Raw genomic sequence first — 23,061 nt, 5'->3', positions numbered from 1 at the left:
CAACCTAAAAATTCTCAGGAGACTACCAATAAGCTGCATGGAATCAGTGAGTGGAGGGGGACACTCCCCAGATTTCAGTGATAAGGTGAAGTCCTCCACAGGAGTCATGAGAGGTGAGAGACTTCCCTCAACAAACAGTCCTTGTAACTACTTTTCTTTTCAGCCAGCTGTACCTGGATGCAAGAAAATTAACATGATGGACAAACGATGCGATACAGTGTAGCAAATATTTGTACCTCACTTGCTCCTGGAGCTATATAAAGGACCTAGGAGAGAGGGAGAAAAGGAAATAGCTCCAGCACAAGAAATTGTGGACTGTAGGAAGTAGGACACTAACATAGGCTTACAGATTAACCTTTCCTTCCACAGAGTAGCCCTGCAGTTCCCTAGATTCTTTTGGAGGTTGATAAACTATGTGGCAGCCCAGTCATGCTGAATAGATTGGTCTGGTGCTCAGCTTTCTGGGCTTCATATGGTCCAGAGATGAATGGAGCTTTCAGTTTTCATTCCTGAGGTTTACTGATATCAGGAATCTGAAATCTTGAAACTGAGGTTATTATAGGCCAATTTATACAAATTAAAGGAAAGAATCATACACTATTTCAAGCTCTTCTTTTATTGCAGCTTGTTCTTACTTTAAATCTTTGCATTAGAAAAGCTAGTATCAAACATTTGGGCCTTGGAGAGATCACAGTCGGTATGACAGACCTTTAAAAATTGAGGACCCAGTTCTGTCCTTCAGTTATACAGGCACAGATCGCATTTCATTTCACGGATTTTTTTTTTTAAGACCAGAAGGGACCATCATGATTATCGTAGAAGGCAATAATCTGCACCCACACATCTGTGGTTAGTTTGGGGCCTTCCATGAAATATCTACATGTTCATATGCTTTCACAACTGAAAGTATCATTTAAAGTAATCTATAAAAACAAGTATATTCATCTTCCAAATACATAACAAGTGAATAGCCCCACTGACTTTAAATGGGATTTCTCATGTGAGTAAATCTTTAACATGTTTACAGATTACATTAAAGTTAGTCTTTAAATTTAAAGTAATTGAATTCCTTTTTTTCCCCCTAAGTGTGTTTGCTGAAAATACTGTAAACGTAACACCAGAGTTTTCATTCTCTTACATAAGGAAAATAGCTATAAACCATAATTTTAGCATAACTAAACACAAAGATCATCCATTGTCTGGGACCATAAATCTTTAACTAAAGCTTCATTCCAAAATGTTGGCTGAGTTTTTTTGTGTGACACACAGAAGCATTGTGAGTCCTCTGCATGAACTCCTATATTGTTGTTTTTTTTAGTGAATGCTTCCCAGAATCTCTGTTCCCAGTCCTTTACAAAGGATAGCAAAATCTCAATCTCTGAAGTGCACATCGATGCATTTCCAGAAGTTAGCCATGCTGTCTGTGTTTGTTCACTCACCTCTTCTTTAATCAGGTAGAAATGCTGAAGGAAACGGTCTTTGAAAACTTTGTTATTTACAACATAAAAATAATACTTACCTGTTTAGAAATATTTTTCCACTGACTACACATTATGTCTATCAGAATGGGTGCTGCTTTGCTCAGCAGTATTGACATTTGATCTTCCGTTTTCCTGACTGCTGAAAGTGACCGCATTCAGTTTTTTCTCAATTTTATCAGCAACAGCACGCATTTTTAATTCTCTCAGGCTGACGATCAAATTTTCATAAGCCCCCTTCATTCCATGATGTTGATACCACATATGGAACAATTTGATTTTCTGCTCAGTTGAATCATTTATATAGTCCTGGAGTGTCTGCTCTATGGCAGGTTCTGGGATTTCATGCTTCCGAACAAAAGCCTTGACTTGTGGTAGCGTCATCACCTCCACAATAGCAGGAATGTGGGCACTCAGGTCAACATCTGACAATACAAATAACATTTGAAAACACAAATTCATGGCACTAGTATTTTACTGATTTTTTTTCATGTTTTAAATAGATTACACGTTTCCTATTCAAAACAGATATTTCAAGCCTAAGTGAGAGATCGAGAGAAGTCTTTTACAGGGAACTTCACAGTAGACATGGGTCAACATGCTACACTTTCCCTTGTGTTAGAAAATTCAAATGTTCAGGTATGGACCCATATCCCCTTCTTGTGACTTCAAATAAGTGCTCGGATCTTTCTATAGGACCCTTTCTCCTTCCCTTCCTCAAGCAGACAAACACCTCTGGCATCCTCTTAGCTCGGCGCTGAACCTCTCCATAATGATACTTCCATTGCTGGACTCATGCACTTGACAGTTCAGTGTCTAGAAGCCTATCTTCTGGGCTTTGCGTACTACTTGATCTGTAATACAGGGTGAATGCCTTTGGCTTTGAAAGCTGCAGAGTCCAGGAGATCAGAATATATGAATACCTGAGATCTGGCAACAAGATTGCCAGTGTATCTACTGAACCACCAGAGGGTTTCTTAGTTAGAGAGTCCTGTGGGACAAAGTCTCCAAAAATCTGCATATACTCACAATTTTTTAACAAGCAGGAAAACAGTTGGGTGCTCATCCAAGCAGAAACATTTTGGGTTTTTCAATAACTAATTCCTGCTAACATTAATCAAGTAACACAGAGTCTGCAGACCTTACTGAGGCAAAACGTCCTTTGATTTAAAAAAAAAATGAGCGTTGTGTCTTAGTTAGGACTGGAGGTTTGTTCCCATAACTGACATTTATTTAATAAGGAGAGTTACAAATCAGTGAGGAGTGACAGCTCCTCGAAACAGAGACTGACCTTGCATTAAATTGAACAAAACATATATTCTTGCATGGTTTCTAAACCATATTTCTCACCATTCCTACACAGAAAGTAAAATGTTATTTCATACCTGTGTACACAAGAGGCTCCACTTCCTGGAAACAGATAAAGAAAAAAGTGTAAAGGAGGCCCTGCAGATTGTAGAGTCTCTGCCCTTCCCCCCCCCCAAGTTTTTCTTGATTATTGATTTTTTTCTGTTTTTTCACTTTGTACCACTGAAAGAAGAAGAGAAGATGGGAATGTCTCTTTTGTACCTTAGTGGGGGGGTGGGGTTGGGCTCCCACTACCAATTTTTTTTAAAACACCAAATTATGCAAAATGCTAAATTTCATGAAATTTGGAGTTTTCTCTCAGCTTTATCCATGACCCCTCTCTTTAGTAGCCAGGCCATGTTTAGAATACAGTGCACTAGCCAATTTTAAACTGAATAATAGAAATGAAGGTGGTCTCTATTTGGGTCACCGGACTAGTACACGAACTTCAGGATCTTAGCTACTCAGAATGCTTAATCAATGTATGGAACATTCTTTAGGAGAGAAATGATCCTTTGTCTAAGTGAGGAGCTCTGTACTAGGCTGGAGAGAGATGCTGCTGCAAGAAGGTAGCTTCCCCTAGCTCCACACCCTTCCTGTCTACAGCCCACAGACAAGCATCGGGGGCGGGGAGGAGAAATGACACTCAACCCCTCTTCCCCCACAAACTTTGGGCCGCTTTTTGCATGTTTCTGTAATGATCTGACCCTAATGAGTCAGGCCAGGAAATACATTCCTCCCCCACCCCACCCCCGCCCCAGGGTCCTCTGTAGAAAACTCTTCTGACCCCAACTCTCACTCTGCTTCCTCATGGTCCCCTCAGTGTTGCAACTGTCCTTTGGCCATAGAGAACTGGATTAACTGAGCCCTTCAGTACTGCTCATAGATTATCTGAGAGAGTAGAGAGGGTCACAGCAGAATGACACAATGTCCTCTCTTATCCTCAGCTGCTGGGCACTCATTGCTAGCACCTTCCACTCTAAGGAACAATACGTGTTTAAAGATAGGACTGTTTAGGGGATAAAAGCTTCAACTTTATCTCAGGCAGAAAGAGTGGAGCTATTCGAATAAAATCCCTGACTTCCTTCCTAGCTTGTGTGTGTAGCTGGGACAGGAGGGTTTGAAAACTTCTTCTTGTTCTCCATATATACATTGTACTATACAAAACACTCTCTTTTTCAGAAATGCTCATAGGAAGCACATGGACAAATCCTGTTATTTGCTTGGCAAAAATAGTTTGGAACTCTCCCACGTATCTTTCTCTCTGTGGTGAAGTTCACTTCTCTCACATAAAGCCAGAGGGTAAAGGGAGGACAGGCCTCCACAATCTACACAGCCCCAGTGTGGATTTAAGTGGTGCAGAGGGCCTCATGCACCAAGCTGAATTTCAGCCATGCTAAACAATGATACCTACAGAGGTGGGTGGTTTGTGGACAACCCGAGACAGCATCTGATTGTTCACATCAAAATCCTTCCGTTTCTTCTTGTCTGAAACAAAACATGCCAAAGAATTTTAAAAACCAGCGCATAGTATGTATCAGTGCTAGAGTGGAGCACCTAAAAGAGGAGAATTATGATTAATTAAGCAGTAGTCAATTCAGTATACAATATGGATGAATAAAAGAAATTAACTTACAACAGTACGCTGCTACGGCTGATAGTGATGCTATAGCGATGACAATTCCAATCACTAGATAAATCCACCAGAAGTTTCCTGATAATTTAGAGCATTGTAAAATTTACATAAAAGCAAAGCACAGAAAATCAGTGCAATACAACAACACACTTGGAACCCTTCACAGGATTATAAAGGCCAGACCGTGGAAGGACCTTGTATAGATGCCTCCCCAGACGCAGCACACGACTGGTGAGGTGCAAGGAGTCTTCCCTCTCTGCTCCTTGCAGCCCTGTGCCAGGGCAAGACACAAAAATGATTCCTGTTCTCTCCTGCCAACAGGGACTGCTCCCCATTACTGTTCCTACGGTACAGGCCACTCTACAAGGGGCAACCCCGCCATACCAGCCAGCAGAACTGACCAGTCATGGACTGGAAGCCATGTTCCACCCTTGTGCAGCCATGGGTGTGCTCCCCCTGCATACCAGGTGTCCCCAGGAAGCATTTTATATGGTGGTGCAGCTCCATGCTTGCTCCACCTTGGGTCTAACACACACAATCTGGCCTACACTGCATAGCTGATTCTGCTGTATCCAACTGACTCTACCTATGGAGATACCAAGATTAAGTAATTCACTCTCACTTTTGCATATGGTATTTGTGGTCGGAGTGCATACTTTTTCAATTGCGCCATTTTCACACCTAGAGAAAATATGAAAAATATGTATGTATTTAATAGTAATTTAACAATAGAAAAACAACACAATCTGTCATGAAAAGAAGGCAAAGTTATCTATGCCCCCCACACTGTTACCAGCTGGCTTAATATAGTAAGAAATCGGAATTTTGAATTTAGTAGGGAGGAAGAAGTGTCTCTCTAGTCCTCCAATGTTGTTATATTTAGTCTCTAGGGATTCTTGTCCAGTTTCCTATAAGTCATAATGTAAATGATGTTAATACCACTATTTACAGAGTGCACCCGCACGGCCTTGTGAGCAGCTCAGGGTGCTGTACGCCAAGATAAAACCCAATGAAACACAAAAAAAACAAAAAATATCTGCAAGATAAAAGAAGGGAGGGAACCTAATAGGAAAAAAGGAGTGAAGAGAAAGGCAATAAAGAAAGGATCAACAGCGCTCCTTCAAAATAACCCAAACACCTTTAGAATAAAGTTTTTTACTTGCTTTTTAAAAGTAGGGAGAGATTAGGAAAGAGATGGTTTTGGGGAGGCAGAAACAGTTCCACCCATTAAGGTGCCCAATAACAAAAGCACAATTGCACCATGTGACCTCCAGAAGAAGAAAGGGGAGCATCCATGTACCAGCAACGCAGATACAGGTAAGTAAACATTTTCATGTTCTCTCCACAGGTACTAATGCGGAGGGTGGACTAGATGATACATCTGAGGGAAGGGGACAAAAGGAGACTCCGCCGATTGGAAGGCATGAGATGCACTGTCCTAGGGTTGGGGGTTCCACGACCACTGCTCCCAAGAGAAGGAGGCAGGTGGTGGTGGTCGGGGACTCTCTCTCCTCAGGGGGACCGAATCGTCTATCTGCTGCCCTGACCGGGAAAACCGAGAAGTCTGCTGCTTGCCAGGAGCTAGGATTCACGATGTGACAAAGAGACTGCCGAGAGTCATCAAGCCCTCGGATCGCTACCCCTTCCTGCTTCTCCACGTGGGCACCAATGATACTGCCAAGAATGACCTTGAGTGGATCACTGCAGACTACGTGGCTCTGGGAAGAAGGATAAAGGAGTTTGAGGTGCAAGTGGTCTTCTCGTCCATCCTCTCTATGGAAGAAAAAGGCCTGGGTAGAGACCGTCGAATCGTGGAAGTCAACAAATGGCTACGCAGGTGGTGTCGGAGAGAAGGCTTTGGATTCTTTGACCATGGGATGGTGTTCCAAGAAGGAGGAGTGCTAGGCAGAGACGGGCTCCGCCTAACGAAGAGAGGGAAGAGCATCTTCACAAGCAGGCTGGCTAACCTAGTGAGGAGGGCTTTAAACTAGGTTCACCGGGGGAAGGAGACCAAAGCCCTGAGGTAAGTGGGGAAGTTGGATACTGGGAGGAAGCACGAGCAGGAGCGTGCAAGAGGGGAGGGCTCTTGCCTCATACTGAGAAAGAGGGATGATCAGCGAGTTATCTCAAGTGCCTATACAGAAATGCAAGAAGCCTGGGAAACAAGCAGGGAGAACTGGAAATCCTGGCACAGTCAAGGAATTATGACGTGATTGGAATAACAGAGACTTGGTGGGATAACTCACATGACTGGAGTACTGTCATGGATGGATATAAGCTGTTCAGGAAGGACAGGCAGGGCAGAAAAGGTGGGGGAGTTGCATTGTATATAAGGGAGCAGTATGACTGCTCAGAGCTCAAGTATGAAACTGCAGAAAAGCCTGAGAGTCTCTGGATTAAGTTTAGAAGTGTGAGCAACAAGGGTGATGTCGTGGTGGGAGTTTGCTATAGACCACCGGACCAGGGCGATGAGATGGACGAGGCTTTCTTCCGGCAACTCACAGAAGTTACTAGATCGTAGGCCCTGGTTCTCATGGGAGACTTCAATCACCCTGATATCTGCTGGGAGAGCAATACAGCTGTGCACAGACAATCCAGGAAGTTTTTGAAAAGTGTAGGGGACAATTTCCTGGTGCAAGTACTGGAGGAACCAACTAGGGACAGAGCTCTTCTTGACCTGCTGCTCACAAACCGGGAAGAATTAGTAGGGGAAGCAAAAGTGGATGGAAACCTGGGAGGCAGTGACCATGAGTTGGTTGAGTTCAGGATCCTGACACAGGGAAGAAAGGAGAGGAGCAAAATATGGACCCTGAACTTCAGAAAAGCAGACTTTGACTCCCTCAGGGAGCTGATGGGCAGGATCCCCTGGGAGAATAACATGAGGGGGAAAGGAGTCCAGGAGAGCTGGCTGTATTTTAAAGAATCCTTATTGAGGTTACAGGGACAAACCATCCCGACATGTAGAAAGAATAGTAAATATGGCGGGCGACCAGTTTGGCTTAACAGTGAAATCCTTGCTGATCTTAAACACAAAAAAGAAGCTTACAAGAAGTGGAAAATTGGACAGATGACCAGGGAAGAGTATACAAATATTGCTCGGGCATGCAGGAGTGAAATCAGGAAGGCCAAATCACACCTGGAGTTGCAGCTAGCAAGAGATGTTAAGAGTAACAAGAAGGGTTTCTTCAGGTATGTTAGCAACAAGAAGAGAGTCAAGGAAAGTGTGGGCCCCTTACTGAATGAGGGAGGCAACCTAGTGACAGAGGATGTGGAAAAAGCTAATGTACTCAATGCTTTTTTTGCCTCTGTCTTCATGAACAAACTCAGCTCCCAGACTACTGCACTGGGCAGCACAGCATGGGGAGGAGGTGACCAGCCCTCTGTGGTGAAAGAAGTGGTTCGGGACTATTTAGAAAAACTGGACAAGCACAAGTCCATGGGGCTGGATGCGCTGCATCCGAGAGTGCTAAAGGAGTTGGCGGATGTGATTGCAGAGCCACTGGCCATTATCTTTGAAAACTCATGGCGATCAGGAGAAGTACCGGACGACTGGAAAAAGGCTAATGTAGTGCCCATCTTTAAAAAAGGGAAGAAGGAGGATCCTGGGAACTACAGGCCAGTCAGCCTCACCTCAGTCCCTGGACAAATCATGGAACAGGTCTTCAAGGAAATCAATTCTGAAGCACTTAGAGGAGAGGAAAGTGATCAGGAACAGTCAGCATGGATTCAGCAAGGGCAAGTCATGCCTGACTAATCTAATTGCCTTCTATAACGAGATAACTGGCTCTGTGGATGAGAGGAAAGCAGTGGACATGTTGTTCCTTGACTTTAGCAAAGCTTTTGACACGGTCTCCCACAGTATTCTTGCCAGCAAGTTAAAGAAGTATGGGCTGGATGAATGGACTATAAGGTGGATAGAAAGTTGATTGTCAGATTGATAGATTGTCAGGCTCAATGGGTAGTGATCAGTGGAGTGCTCCAAGGGTCGGTCCTCGGGCCGGTTTTGTTCAATATCTTCATAAATGATCTGGAGGATGGTGTGGATTGCACACTCAGCAAGTTTGCAGATGACAGTAAACTGGGAGGAGAGGTAGATATGCTGGAGGGTAGGGATAGGATACAGAAAGACCTAGACAAATTAGAGGATTGGGCCAAAAGAAATCTGATGAGGTTCAACAAGGACAAGTGCAGAGTCCTGCACTTAGGACAGAAGAATCCCATGCACCGCTACAGACTAGGGACCGAATGGCTAGGCAGCAGTTCTGCAGAAAAGGAACTAGGGGTTACAGTGGACAAGAAGCTGGATATGAGTCAACAGTGTGCCCTTGTTGCCAAGAAGGCCAATGACATTTTGGGATGTACAAGTAGGGGCACTGCCAGCAGATCGAGGGACGTGATCGTTCCCCTCTATTTGAGATTGGTGAGGCCTCATCTGGAGTACTGTGTCCAGTTTTGGACTCCACACTACAAGAAGAATGTGGAAAAATTGGAAAGAGTCCAGCGGAGGGCAACAAAAATGATTAGGGGACTGGAACACATAACTTACGAGGAGAGGCTGAGGGAACTGGGATTGTTTAGCCTGCAGAAGAGAAGAATGAGGGGGGATTTGATAGCTGCTTTCAACTACCTGAAAGGGAGTTCCAAAGAGGATGGATCTAGACTGTTCTCAGTGGTAGAAGATGACAGAACAAGGAGTAATGGTCTCAAGTTGCAGTGGGGGAGGTTTAGGTTGCATATTAGGAAAAATTTTCACTAGGAGGGTGGTGAAACACTGGAATGCGTTACCTAGGGAGGTGGTGGAATCTCCTGCCTTAGAAGTTTTTAAGGTCAGGCTTGACAAAGCCCTGGCTGGGATGATTTATTTGGGGATTGGTTTTGCTTTGAGCAGGGGGTTGGACTAGATGACCTTCTGGGGTCCCTTCCAACCCCGATATTCTCTGATTTTATACCTACAACCACTAATAGCTGGGGGGGCGGGGGAGGGGCGAGGGGATAAGGCAAACCTTGATAAAACTGAAAAGCATGCTGGCCTTATTCACAACAGATCTGGTAATCAAACAGTCATGCAGCAGGAAACAGAGGGTATGCCTACAGTACGCTTAGACACCTGTGGCTGGCCTGCTCCAGCTGACTCTGGCTAAAATAATCTGGCTAAGAGGTTATTAAACTGTGGTGTAGACAGTAGGGCTGAAGCCTGGGTCTAGGACCCTGCAAGGTGGGAGGATCTCTGAGCTGCAGCCTGAGCCCAAACTTTTACACTGCAATCAAACAGCCTCTTAGCCTGAGCTCCTTAGCCTGAATCAGCTGGCACGGGCCAGCTGTGAGTGTCTAATTGCAGTGTAGACATACAGAGAATTCCTGTTGCACCAGAGCTACATGACTGTTTATGAACAGGAACCAAACTCATTTCTCACTCTGCCAAGGCCCCAGTGTGGGATACAGTCAGTTTGTGACAAAGACCCAGAATTAGAGATTTAGAAAACTCATACCAGAAAACTAAAATGCTGAGGGATTCCTTCAGACAAAATCGCTCTAAAACCTCAGTTTCATAATTTTAGATTTCTGATGAAAATTAATTTTCATCAGTAAATGAAGGAATACCAACTCTGTATGCACTATACTTGCTTTGTGACTAAAATGAGATGTATGCAGTGTTGTTGTAGCTGTGCTGGTACCAGAATATTAGATAGACAAGATGGGTTATGCAATATCCTTTATTGGACAAATACATTACCTCACCCATCTTGTCTCTCTAAAATGAGAGATGTCACTTCCTGGGGGGGAGATTAGAGAGGTATGAGTCCAAATGAATTTGTCAGAAGATCCTATAAAAGGCACCTGCTGCTTTCCCTGAAGTTCTCTTCCTCTACAAACTGTCACCCTCTGGTATTGCCAGACCTTCCAACTTTACTTCCTCACCCATCCAATCCATCATTCCATAACCTCCTGACATGGAATAAACTTCTGTCTACCCCAACAGAATACACAAAGACAAAGCTCAAAAAACTTGGAGTGGGAATTATTAAAAATGGCCTCTAAATTTGTGTGCAGATTTGTGCATTCAAATGCATACAGATATTTGCACACAATTGTGGTAACTATCCATGCAGATGGGTACCTATAAAATTTTAGGCCTTGTCCAGACTAGAAAAAAAGTGCTTTTTTCCCCCTAAATGAATGAGTTCAATAGGACTAGCTTAATTCATCTGAAAACCTTGCTAGGCTATAACTTGACCACTAAATGGAGCTAAAAGGTGTTTAACCGTGTTTATGTCGATGTGGGATTTTCAATTGAGTTAAGTGAGCTAAACTGACTTCTTTCCTAAACAATGCATTAGAGGCCACATTGATATTGAAAAACTGGCTGAGCCTGGATAATTCACATTAAACAACAAACCATCTGAATAGTTAAATAATAAAGACCTCAAACTTACTTGCTGCATGGGTCGCAATGATGACATGAGTCAGAAGAATTGCAAAAGTAGTGTTGTTTACACCTGCATTTTGTGTTCTGAGTGACGGTACAAGTTTCTGCAACTTCGAAACCTAAAATAAATCCCAAGAGTTTTCTTCAATTAGAAGAAGGTGGTACTCTAACTATTTTAGTGTACCATTAGCAAATGCTATGCTCAGGCCTATTGCTTTTAAGCTCTATTGCTGTATGCATCAATGTGAGCTGGTCATAAAAGCAAGCATCACCATATTGTTTTCTACATGCTCCTTCTGATTGTGTGATACTGGGAAGAGGAGGGAAGGAAGGAGTCCTCTGCAAGCACATGCTGCGAAGAAAAAGAGCTAACAATAAGCACTTGCTTTGCTGGAAGGGGACTAGTATATAACATTACAAAATACTGGCTGTTTTGTTTTCATTCATCATTCTATGATCATTCATTATATAAAGTGTCTGGTCTCCTGCATATTCAGTTGCCACTTCTATAATGATTCCCTGTGCATCTCCTGCATCATCTGCTGGAATCATCCCCTGGTGCAGTTCCCTGATGTCTGTCTACTTATTTGGACTGGACATTGAGTAAAACAGACAAGTTGGGCAGTGCCAAGCCACTCTGTTTGGCCTGGTTTGAACTAGTTTAGTTTTCTTCTACTAAGCTCTTGCTATTTAAAGTAAGCTTTTATCCATCATTGGCTAGTGAGATTGACCTGACTGCGGAGATCTTATAACAGCAAGAAATACCCATACAGTACCAGTAACACACCTAGACCTGAAGGTGACTTTTAAAAAATAATTTTCTTTAGCTGACAACCATTTGAGTCCCTGGTGAGGCATGCACTCAGATAGTGAGTGGAGACCTTGTCAGTACCTTGAGAAAGATTAAAGGAAAAGACATGCTGCTGAAACCGAACCCCAGCCCCCACCTAAAAATGCCAATTTCAACAGCCACCAAGGGTTGTGATGTGGCTGCAAGAGAAAGCTCTGTGTGCCCCCTGCCACACACTTGCACAGCCAGAGGGCCAGACACAATCAAGTGCAAAACCCTGTTGGATGCTCAGTGTCCTGAGCCTCTAATAACTTTAAAATGAAGTTTAAATTCATTTAAAATTAATACAACAATTCCTTATTGGAAACTCTTTGTAAACTAAGGATTTTCAACTCTTTGATGTGACTTGTCGCCTCCCTCTCAGCCACTTTCAAACGGGTTTCCTCAAATGCCTCTTATAATATTATGCACAGATTCTACTATGTGTTGCTTATGCAGCACCTCTGAGTTTGAGAAGAAGCAGCTGCAAACCTGCTTCAGCGAGGACTAGAGTGGGAACAGGTTTCTGTTCTCCCAGATGATTGCTTTGTGTCATGGGTGTGTTTGTCCATTTTAAAACACTCAAAACTGTGTGTCTGTGAGAAAATCAAGTTTTATCTCACATTGTCTAGTGTGTGTGGGGTTTTTTATCATAAGGAATGATTCAAGGTAACTTCTGTAAGCAAGGTACTAAATAAAAATATTGGTTTTGGTGTACCTTTTGTTAACACCCGAAAACCTTTGAATATATCTAAAATGGTTTCACTGAGGATCAGATTGTGAGCCAAGGTAAATGCCAAAAAAGGGACTCTAGGGCATAAGGTGAGTGTGACCGACTGCACCCCTGTATTCTGACCCTACACACTATTGTAATAATCATTGTACAGAATATGCCTTGTGAGGTATTATTTGAAAACTAATAACTCACTGGTCAATCATATCATAGTGAAATGCACATAATGACAAGGTACAGTTATGAACATAAGCTGAAGTTACAACTGAAATGTGTTTACCAGACAAGTTTGGGGAGTAGGTAACCAATTTCCCGAAGACAAAGGACAAGCTGATGCCTCTAGCCAAGTGTCATCAAAGTTGGCTGGCCATCACCTTTTAAGTGGCCATACTTTGGCAGCAAAGAGGGGGGCAGGAACAGATCGATTCACATTTTAACAAACAACATGGAACCTCTTTTACCACGAGACCCCATGCCTCCACCATCACAGCTGGAAGGTACTTGATCTAGGGGTAACCCTGACGAAAATGCATTTCAAAGGGTGGCTGGACTATAAAAGAGAGGGGGCAAAAACACCCCAGGTAGTCTCTTTCTCTATTCTTTCTCTCTCTCTCTCTCTTGCTTTTTCATCTAAGGAGACAAAAGAAGCAGTCTTTGGACTTTGGAAGGGGTTCTGACCTGTGACTTTGGTTAGCCCTATTGCTGGAAACATTTGGTAAGAACCTTGAATCAAGTCTAGTTTGCTTTCTTGTAGTTACCAGAAAGCATTTTATCCTTATTTTTCTTGTAGCCATTTCTGACTTTAATGCCTTATACTTGTACTCACTTAAGAACCCATCTCTTTGTAGTTAAGTAAACTTGTTTTGTTCTTTAATCAAAATTAAAATTAATCCAGTGTTGTGTAAAAGGTTGTTACAAGGAGGAGGGAGAAAAATTGTTTTTCTTAACCTCTGAGGATAGGACAAGAAGCAATAGGCTTAAATTGCAGCAAAGGAGGTTTAGGTTGGACATTAGGAAAAACTTCCTGTCTGGGTGGTTAAGCTCTGGAATAAATTGCCTAGGGAGGTTGTGGAATCTCCATAATTTGAGATTTTTAAGAGCAGGTTAGACAAACATCTGTGAGGGATGGTCTAGATAATATTTAGTCCTGCCATAAGTGTAGGGGACTGGACTAGATGACCTCTCAAGGTCCCTTCCAGTCCTATGATTTGACCACTTACAGAGGCAATGGATATATAATACCTGACTGTTCAGGAGAGGGCTGGACAGAATAGAACACACATTTTTTGGGGAAAATGTGGGACTGGGAATGTGTTGGGGCCACCCTCAAGTGGTAACCAAGGCGAGTGGAAGCTGGAGTTTGACTGGAGTGTTGCTGGCAGGCTGCAGCTATATACAGATACTCAGGGTGTGACCTGCACACTGTTTGTCTTTGTGAGGGGCCCATAGCATTGTGAGGCACCCAACGTTGCAAGGCAAGTGGTGACACAACCCCTCACTAGTCTGGATTGCACCCCGGAATGTCATAGTGAACTACCCAAATCACATGTCACACTGTGGGCAAAAGAGCCAACTCCAGAGACTTCTACTTGCCCTCCAACACAGGTGGGTGAGGAATGGACAGAGCCTTAACTCTGTTTCCTCTCAAACTGCCAACCAGTGCACCTGAACAATTGCTCAGGAAAAGCACTGCCATGGCATACTTCCTCCACCCCTGCAGAGAAAAGGGGATCCAGGGTACGAATTGTAACTCTGTCACAATTTCCTCCCTGGTCTATTCCTGGGACATCATAACTATATGCTATCCCTTACTCAAAGCTTGTGGTAACTCCCCAGTCTTGTCCTATGGACAGTTTTTGTTGCCTGAGTTGCTATTTTACAGACATACCAAGTTCAGAGTCACATGACTTGCACCTTCTGCACACATGGAGGGAATTGTAATGATCCATGAATGTTGATCCTTCTTCACATGGTTTACAATTTGAGGTTTTGTTGTTCTTTGTGCAATCAGCAAGTTTAAATGAACCTGTTAAAAAAAAAAAAAAAAGAAGAAGAATGAAAGTTGCAGTATCTCTACCCAGAAGTTGTCAGCTGGAAGTTCTGCTTCAGATTTTCTATTTCTCTTCATCTCAAACTTTCTGATTTATGAATAATGACGGGATCAACACTTTCTAAATGCTACAGATAAATTATATGGGTATCTATCCATACATGTCTTTTGGTAATGTAGCATATTCAGGGTTGGATTTAAAATTCTAATTATTAAAAACAAGAAGGAAAATTTACTAAACAAATGATATGTTCAATGAAAATATGCATTCACAGGTATAAATGGGGAGTTGTGTGGGCAAAAGAGCATGAATGCATTTTTTTAGCTCCTTCAAAATTGTGCATGTCAATATCCCAGTGGTTCTCTATGAATCCAAGTAGCTTACACGGACTTGTCTGAAATCCATGGAAAGTTATTGGCATGAACTCAGTAAATATTTGTGTGTTTTCTACGATTCTGCATTCTAGCTACGCTTGGAACAGATCATGTGAAAGTGCTAGAATAGCATGGAATAATCATATACATCTTTACGGAAACAGCATAAATACAAGAAGGTTAGAGACCAATCCACAGAATACAGTTTTTAGTGCCCAAGGGATTTCCGAATGAAAATATGAAGCCAATGTAGTCCTGTCACTTGGGGGCCAGAGGAAGGCCCTATAACACTGTGTCCCAGTAGAAGCTACAGCATGTAGAGCAGGAGTAGTCAATTATTTTTATTTGTGGGATCCATTCAAAAGTGTCTAGTGGTCCAGATTTGGCCCACAGTCCACCTATTAACTACCTCTTATGTAGGGTATTTATCAAGCAGTATGTCATTCTGCCTGTGGCCATTTCCACTCACCTCTTTATTTTTCAATAAATTATTTTAAAATGATACCTACCAGGTGCACACTCCTTACAGCAGATATTTTCTGCAGCATATTCTCTCTCTCCACATTTAAGTTCCCTTTTAGAAATATTCCTCTTTATAGACAGCTTATCATATATCGTGTGTGCAGCAGATACATCACTGTCCCACTGTGATCCAATAGTCCAACCAAACACCTAGGAGAGAACAGTAAAATTATAGGTGTGGGAAAATTGCTCACACTCTGCCTTTCTACCCTATCCTCCTGTTACTTGTACAGTGGGCCACAGTAGCACTAGACCCTGAGAGAGGAGTGGATGAAGGTGTGGGAGCAGTACCCCACAGCAAGGGTTGGAGGAGAGGTGGGGAGGGGAAAGGGGGAAAACAATATCTCATTGTGTGTTCCATATCTCAGGGGTCACCCTACACAAAGATGCCGCAGTGACAGGATCATTACCTCCTTCCAGGCCTGTGAGGCGATTGGCTCTGGAGCCAGAAGTGCTCCGAGTGCTGTAAAAGCATTGCAGGGATGTGGGTGTCCGTGTCCCCCAGCGCTTGCAGCAGCTCTGACTGACTGCTTTGCTAGGACCTACAGTAGGGTCTGTAAGCCTGAAGTCCATGGGGAAACCTGTAGGTTAGCAGGTCTGACACAGGCTCAAGGAAGTAAAATGGAAGTAGAATTGTCCTTAATCCATCTACTTGGGCTATCCTGACCACAGGTGCAGCGCACAGGTGTAAATGGGGCTACACTGTGAGTAGACCTGAAGGAAATTATTATGCTGGCCACAAACAGGAGAGCTGTGACTCAGAGAGGTTTCTGAGTCAGAATGCTTCTCAGAGCAGCTCTTTGGGCATGTAGTCTAGCCATCATTCCTTGCTCAGGGCTGTGCCTAAAGTCACATTCTTGCTCTGAGAAACTGTTCATGTTCCAGAAATATTTATTCTCAGACACACTGGGCCTAATTCTCCTCTCCTTTACTCTTTTATAACAGTAACAGTTGCAGTTCCAGCAATTCAGAGGAGGTAATATTGATTGACACCAATGAGAGAGAGAGAGGAGAACCAGCACCAGAGTATCAAGCCAAGCAGCTGTCATTTAGAAAAGGAGGATACAGTGTGGAACAGAAAGATAAACACAAGGAGAGTGTACAGTGGAGCAAGAATCAGTGAGCCAAATGTATAGTGTTACTACAAATGCCATTTAGTTCTAGGGACAGAAAGTGAAGGACATTAGAGAAGGAGCAAATACAAGATGAACATGAAAAGAAAAAGGTGTAAAGAATGGGGTAGAAAACAGGATAAAATAGGTTATTGTAATAGAACTTTCTAAATGACAGACACGTGCAAAGCAAATAACTGATAACTACGCAAAAACCACACTAACAAACCTTTCTAGCTTCTATTACGTGCATGCATGAACTCAGAACTCACCTCAAAACCACCAAAACCGCCCCCTTGTTGACACAATAGGGAAAGACAGAAACATAATGTGTAGTAACATATATAGAACCAATTTATTACCAGATAATTCTGTACTTCCCAATACAGTAAGTGTGGACTACCTCTCAGGATCTGTCTTTCAAGTAGCATCATATAGGCACTCCACACAGAAACTTTATACAATGCCCTACATCTGATATTCTTCCTTTTTTGCTTCCCCTCATCCCCAAAGTGACATTCTAAATTTTCCACAATATTTCTTTATATCCTAGAGTCACTTTATATTTTTTCTTTTGATTCTCCTTGGAATTGCCACTCCCACATGATATTCAGTCCTCTGAAATTAAAATTTCATTACTAATAACAAAAGGAACACTAATGTTAACACAATTTGATGGTACGCTTGGGAAACCACTCATGTCCTCAGTAGTACCCATATCACTCAGTGACAATAACTGAAGGTACACACATGCATTAAGGGGATGATAGGTGCTTTTGGATCTGTTTTCATACAAACAGATGTATACAATGTATGCTTTCAGCCTACAATGACTCATGGAGGCTTGTTTTTGTTCTTTTCCTAATCTAACACAAATGCCATTTTTTAAACTAAAAGTCTAAACATCCAGTAGGAACAAAATAAGTAGGGGCAACTAACCCCAGAAAAACCCTTAGAAATCATAATTTGGGCCAGATTATCAATTCCAATTGATCTGCTCAGGCATTAACCTTCTTTCAGAGCCATAGAAGTGGGTTCCAATGGCAGGCATCAGTTGGGGAATCCGTGGCAGTGTGGCAATTAAGCCAAGCTACCTACAGAGCCAAGGCAGAGCCACTGAGGGCCTAGTGGCTCCTCCGGGATCCATGTGATTTGTGGACAATATCCCAGGTCTTTTACACAGGGGGAACACTTCAGAGAAAACACTATGAGGGGCATAATGCTCTAACCCTACCATAGTCATAATACATACAATATTTGTACGTGAGACCCAGATAGTGATGGACAATTGCTTCAATAGTAAGTTTAAAATAAATTCTCTGCTTCCTCTCAGTCACCCATTCTCTTCTTCCATTAATTTCCCATCCCCACATGGGAGCATACACCTGCATCTATTCATTTGGGGCCATAATTTTAACCCATTCAAAACCTCCCATCTGTTCTTGCATCAGTCGCACAGCAGCAAGTGCACATAGCTCATTAGGGGCTCTCAAGAAATTTAAAAAGGGGGAGAGGAGATTTCCTTGCTTTGGTGTTGGATAGCAAGACGTGGGAAGTTTCGTTTATGTTCTGATGTTTGCTCTTGGTAGTTCTTTCACAAAGGATGATTTTATGAACAGTTTATCCCCCTTTTGCTATTTTAATGAATTTTTTCTTTTGCAAATTAAAAAGCTTACATTAATCCTATCAAGATGGAACTGTCAAACAGGTGGTAATTTTATATAGTTTGGCAAATGGATCCTTTCCTTGCACTCTTTTAGATGAAGCAGACTTCTTACTATAACAGGTGCTCTCTGGTCCAGACATGCCAAACCCGCAAAAAAAACATGCAGAAATTGGGCTTGTTTTTGGTTTAATTGGCTTGTGAATTGCTTGTGGGCTAAGTTTGGGCTTGCAGCTTGTTTCTTCTTCTTTTCTGATTGGCTCCTGGCAAGCAGGGGCAAGGGGCAAACAGGGGCAAGGGCGGGAGAAAGTCAGGGGTGCACAGCAGGCCCACCACAGTCCCACACTGCACACCGGGATGATCTAGTTACACAGAGTGTTGGGGTTCTTAGGGATTGGCTTGTTTTGGCCTTGTTTTGAAATGAGATTAGCTTAATTTTTGGCTTATTATGAAAGTTGGGGGGCTTATTTACTGTGTGAAAGTTGGCAACTGTGCTCTGGTCCAGTTTCCAGCAGCACATTTTTCTCTTTCCACTCCCTCCTCTTTTTGCTCTCTTTCATCTATCCTTTTCTTTTTTCACACAAAGATGAAATGCACAGTTATCAGTGAACTGCCCTGAAGCAACCACTCAAAGTGACAGTTCCTCATGTTCCAAAGTTTTCAGCGCACTTGAGTCATGAGAACCAGCAGGGCCAGAAAGAGGAATTGAGTTTAATGTTGTGAAGTCTACACAGTTAGAGTGGTGTAAACCCCCTAGAATCTGTGTATCTGTGGTGCTGAGGTTAATAGGATCTGTGTGTGTTCAGTAATCAGACTGGAAATCAGATTCATGGGGGTCTTAACCCTAGTCCCCACAAACAAGGTCAAATTTGAAAATGTTGGCATTAATATCTTATCGCAGTTTCCCCACCTGTACAGTGGGGATAATAACACATCCTTGTATCACACGAGTGTTCTGTGGATTTTTTGGAATTCTTTTTCAATGCACATTTATTAATGATTACTGTCTATTGTTAAGACTTGCAGCAACACTAACAGCTTCTATGTCATTGTTGCTACTCTGTGGCCGGATGTCAAAATGGAAGATTCAAGGGAAGCTTATGATCTGTTTTTTTTCTTGTATACAATATATTGCAGTTCACTTCTCAGCATTTCCTGGTTGTTCAGTGTATTGCATCAAAGTAGGAGAAAACAGAAATTCATCTTAGCAGTAGAATAGGTAAACATATTGTGCAAATACAGACCCAGTTATGCAAACACTTATGACAAGATTAACTTTACACGTGAGTCATCCAATGGACTTGAATCTGACTATTTATATGCATTCATTTTAAGCACGTGTACAAATCTTTGCATTATTAGAGTCATAAAGAATATCATGGGTGGAACAAACACTTTAGTGTGAGGGCCTTAACTTCTAAGAGGTCTTTTCTAAATTCTCAGAAATTGGCTATTTATTATATACAAGACCTTACTATATGAACTAGAAAATTATTGGCTAGTATTAGTTTGCTGTTTGAAGGTACCCAAATCTGTTCCTATTAAATTTAGTTGTTTTTCCTCTATTCTGTTTTATATAGGTTCTGGTACCACACTCATCATTGTACGAGTGTCCGCCAGCTGTTTTTTCAAATGGTCTATGCTTTGCTTTTTATATGAGGACAGGCCTATGATTAGTCTTTTGGTAACAGAGAAGGAATAGTAAGAGCCTAAGGAGGCAAACTAGGCATCACCTAATGAAATTAATAGGCAGGAGAGGAAGTACTTTTTCATGCAACACACAACTAAGTGGTGGAACTTATTGTCATGGGATGTTGTGATAGCTAAAGTATCACTGAGTTTAAAAAAGGACTGGATAACTTCAAGGAGAATAGGTCCATCAATGGCTATTAGCCAAGATGGCCAGGGTCACAGCCCCATGCTTGGGGCAATCCTAAACCTCCACCGACCAAAAGATGGGAGTGGAAAATAGGGGTGGATCACTCCATAATTGCCCTGTTCTGTATGCTCCCTCTGAAGCTCTGGTATAGGCCACTGGGTAAGATGGACCATGATCTTACGTGCTTAAGGATCCATTTCTGCAACTGATGTGCGATGATTCCACAGAAGCAAACCCTTGCACTCATTTTCAGGATCAAGGCCTAATAAACCCAACTACTCTCATATTTGGGTGTAAGTAAATTAATCAGCCAGACACATACTGCAGGGCTTTTTAAAAATTTATTATTTTTTTTAAGTGTGGTAAAATCATATGCTAGAAAAATCAGGGAAGAGGGAATAATAGGTTTATGGGAGAGCTACTTCCTCTCTGGCTAATGGGACTGGGATTTGACAGAGAGCCAGGTTTAGATGGAAACATCAGCCTATTGTGTATATTGAAGGAAGGGATGATGGGAAGAAGTTTTGTTTACACCACTATCAGTTTGACCTAAATAAATTCAGGATATAGATGCAAATCTATTTTTGACTGTGATTATGTCTATTTAAGCATGATATATTTAGAGTACGTCTCTGCAATTGGTGTGCTGAAGGCGTTTCTCCCCTTTTGACACACACAACCTACACTTCTGCTGTTTGGATGTAAAGCATCCTCTATACTATTTAATCTATATTTTGGTGTTTTGTGGAGTGGCACAGTTGTAAAGCTCCACAGTATAAACTGAGTCACATAACTGCATTACCAAAATTAATTTTGTACCCTTCAAGTGATGAATAAAATCTACTGTTAAAATTTTGCTACCAATCATCTCAATACTAGCCTCTGCTCCGCAAACAATCATTCAGTGCCAATTGTAACCATGCTGTGGGAAGATCTTACGTATGAAATTCAAGACCATATCTCTGAGAGAGTTGACAGCAGTAACCGAGGGACAATTCATAGAGTTATGGTCCTCAGACAAAATGCTAGGAAACATCAGAAAGAGTCTTAGGTCCAGTGTATCTCCCTGGACTGGAAGAAGGGAATGATAAATCCCAGTCCTGCAAATACTTAAGCACATGCTTAACTTTACTACGCTGAGCAGTCTCGCTGATTTCAATAGGACTGCTCATGGTAGCAAAGTCAAGAATGTGCTTAAGTGTTTGCAGGATCGGGGCCATAATAAATAAGTTTATAAACCAAGGATGTCACATTTTCAGGGCCCAATCCTGCTCCCAACTGATATCAATAGTAGTTTAGCCATTAATATTTTTGAATTTCATCTCAAGTGTGCAGTTTGCATGGATCACCATTAAAGGATCAGTAATTGCCAACTGCTGGGACAGTTTTCTTATACTAGGAAATAGATGTGATAACTGTGTAGTGTTGGCAAATGTCAATTTTCAAAAATAGAACAGGAGTACTTGTGGCACCTTAGAGACTAACAAATTTATTTGAGCATAAGCTTTGGTGGGCTCAAATAAATTGGCTAGTCTCTAAGGTGCCACAAATACTCCTGTTCTTTTTGCAGATATAGACCAACAGGGCTGCTACTCTGAAACCTTTCAAAAATAGAACAGCAGCTCTCCAAAAATAGGAATTCACTTGTAAGCCAATTAAAGGAGGGCCCTATACCAAGTCTGAAAAACATTCAGTTTGTCCTCTATTGTATCATGTAGTGTACTTTATAATTTTAGTACAAGTGAGGGAGCGAAAGACTTCAGTTTTACTGCATTGCTTCACTCCACAGAAAGACCCGAAGCGAAAAAAAGTATAGCTGAATAGAGGAGTTCCCTTTACAGGCCACCTGGAGTCTTCCTTCACTAGTCTTTTTAAAACAGTCCCAAAATCAAACCGCTTCTAGGAACCAATATTTCCGAGCCACGTCTCCTTCACATGGTCTCTGAGTCAATTGGCCCCAGACTTAAGGAAGCAGGAATGCTTTCTGTTTATTGCGGTTGTGTCACGCAGCAGGCAGGACTTTATCTCTACCTGATCTCGCTTCTCAGAAACGATCATTGTTTCTGGTCGAAGGCGAGACAGCGAGCGAGACAGCGAGCGTTACCTGAGGACGGGAAGCTGGTTTCTGCCCCGCGCTGTGCACCCCAGCAGAGCGAGGGAAGTGACCAGTCCTGACCATCGTCCCCCGGCAGCTGTCTGCGCCCCCCCCCCCCCCCCCCGTAGCCACCGGCGCAAATACGGGGCCGGAGACTCTCCGCGAAGGTGGCCCCGCTAGAGGCGCAGCCCTGGGGAGACGGACAAGCGGCCGCCCGAGCCGCGGGAATCCCGCCCGGCCCCCTCCCCGGACAGTCCGGCGGCCTGGCCCGGGCGAGACGGGACTTACGAGGACGAGGCGGAGGAAGAGGAGCCCTGCGCTCATGCTGCCGCCGGCCGGCGCGGTGCCCGGGCAAGCCCTCCAAAGCGAAAGTGAGTCGTGGCGCCGGGGAGCTGCCCTCGCCGCCGTCCCCCCTGGGCGCGCATCGAGCACTGGGTCCCCAGCTGCAGCACCTGCCCCGCCCCGCGCTGTGCCGGCCACCGGGCAGGCTCCTCCTCCGGGGTTAGGCGCCGCCCGTCCCGCTCCCGTGCCCGGCGCCGGGGTTGGGCGGGGGGAAGGAAAGCAGGGAGGCAGCACCGCGTAGGGTAGGGAGCGCCTGGAGCACAAGGGGACCGCCTGGCCCGGAGAAGCTGGGCAGAGCCGCAGTTGGGAGGATCCTCCTCCCCCCAGTAGCCACCGAGGGTTGTTGCTACAGCGTTGCAAGGTGCAGTGTGGGCTCCCTGCTCACCCCAGCAGCAGGCTCGTGGACAAGCGGGAAACAATTGATCTCATCGTTAGGCGTTAGCGTCCTCTGGTCCTGCGCCTGAACGGGGCCCTGCTATGCTTCTATCTGGCCAGCTTATTTTGGAAAGAGTCCCAGATGTCTCTGGCCACATGCTTAGGCTTACCAACCTGTAGGATTGGCCTGGAGTCTCC

At 43.3% G+C, this 23,061-nt stretch overlaps 1 protein-coding gene across 1 annotated transcript; it reads right to left on the bottom strand.

The window, feature by feature from the left end:
• Positions 1-612: 612 nt before the first annotated feature.
• Positions 613-22,640, bottom strand: FAS (Fas cell surface death receptor). Its single transcript, XM_084634367.1, has 9 exons — positions 22,435-22,640; positions 15,385-15,547; positions 14,339-14,476; positions 10,896-11,007; positions 5,084-5,142; positions 4,462-4,539; positions 4,240-4,313; positions 2,864-2,888; positions 613-1,903 (listed from the first exon to the last, which is right to left on the bottom strand). Exons 1-9 carry the CDS (start codon positions 22,468-22,470, stop codon positions 1,545-1,547), a joined length of 1,044 nt encoding a protein of 347 aa, XP_084490493.1. The 5' UTR covers positions 22,471-22,640; the 3' UTR covers positions 613-1,544.
• Between the last annotated feature and the right edge of the window lie 421 nt (positions 22,641-23,061).

Source organism: Lepidochelys olivacea, assembly GCF_965140295.1.
Source record: "Lepidochelys olivacea isolate rLepOli2 genome assembly, chromosome: 7".
Lineage (NCBI taxonomy): Eukaryota > Metazoa > Chordata > Testudines > Cheloniidae > Lepidochelys > Lepidochelys olivacea.
Note: the sequence above shows the minus strand (reverse complement) of the source record. Positions and strands in the feature narration are given on the sequence as shown.

Excerpts from the sequence above, each read along its gene's own strand:
- FAS (XM_084634367.1), bottom strand. The coding sequence starts at position 22,470 with ATGAGCGCAGGGCTCCTCTTCCTCCGCCTCGTCCTC. Across the intron at positions 15,548-22,434 it reads TCTTCCTCCGCCTCGTCCTC|GTGTTTGGTTGGACTATTGG; the intron begins GTAAGTCCCGTC and ends GTTCTCTCCTAG. Across the intron at positions 2,889-4,239 it reads TCCACAAACCACCCACCTCT|GAAGTGGAGCCTCTTGTGTA; the intron begins GTAGGTATCATT and ends ATCTGTTTCCAG.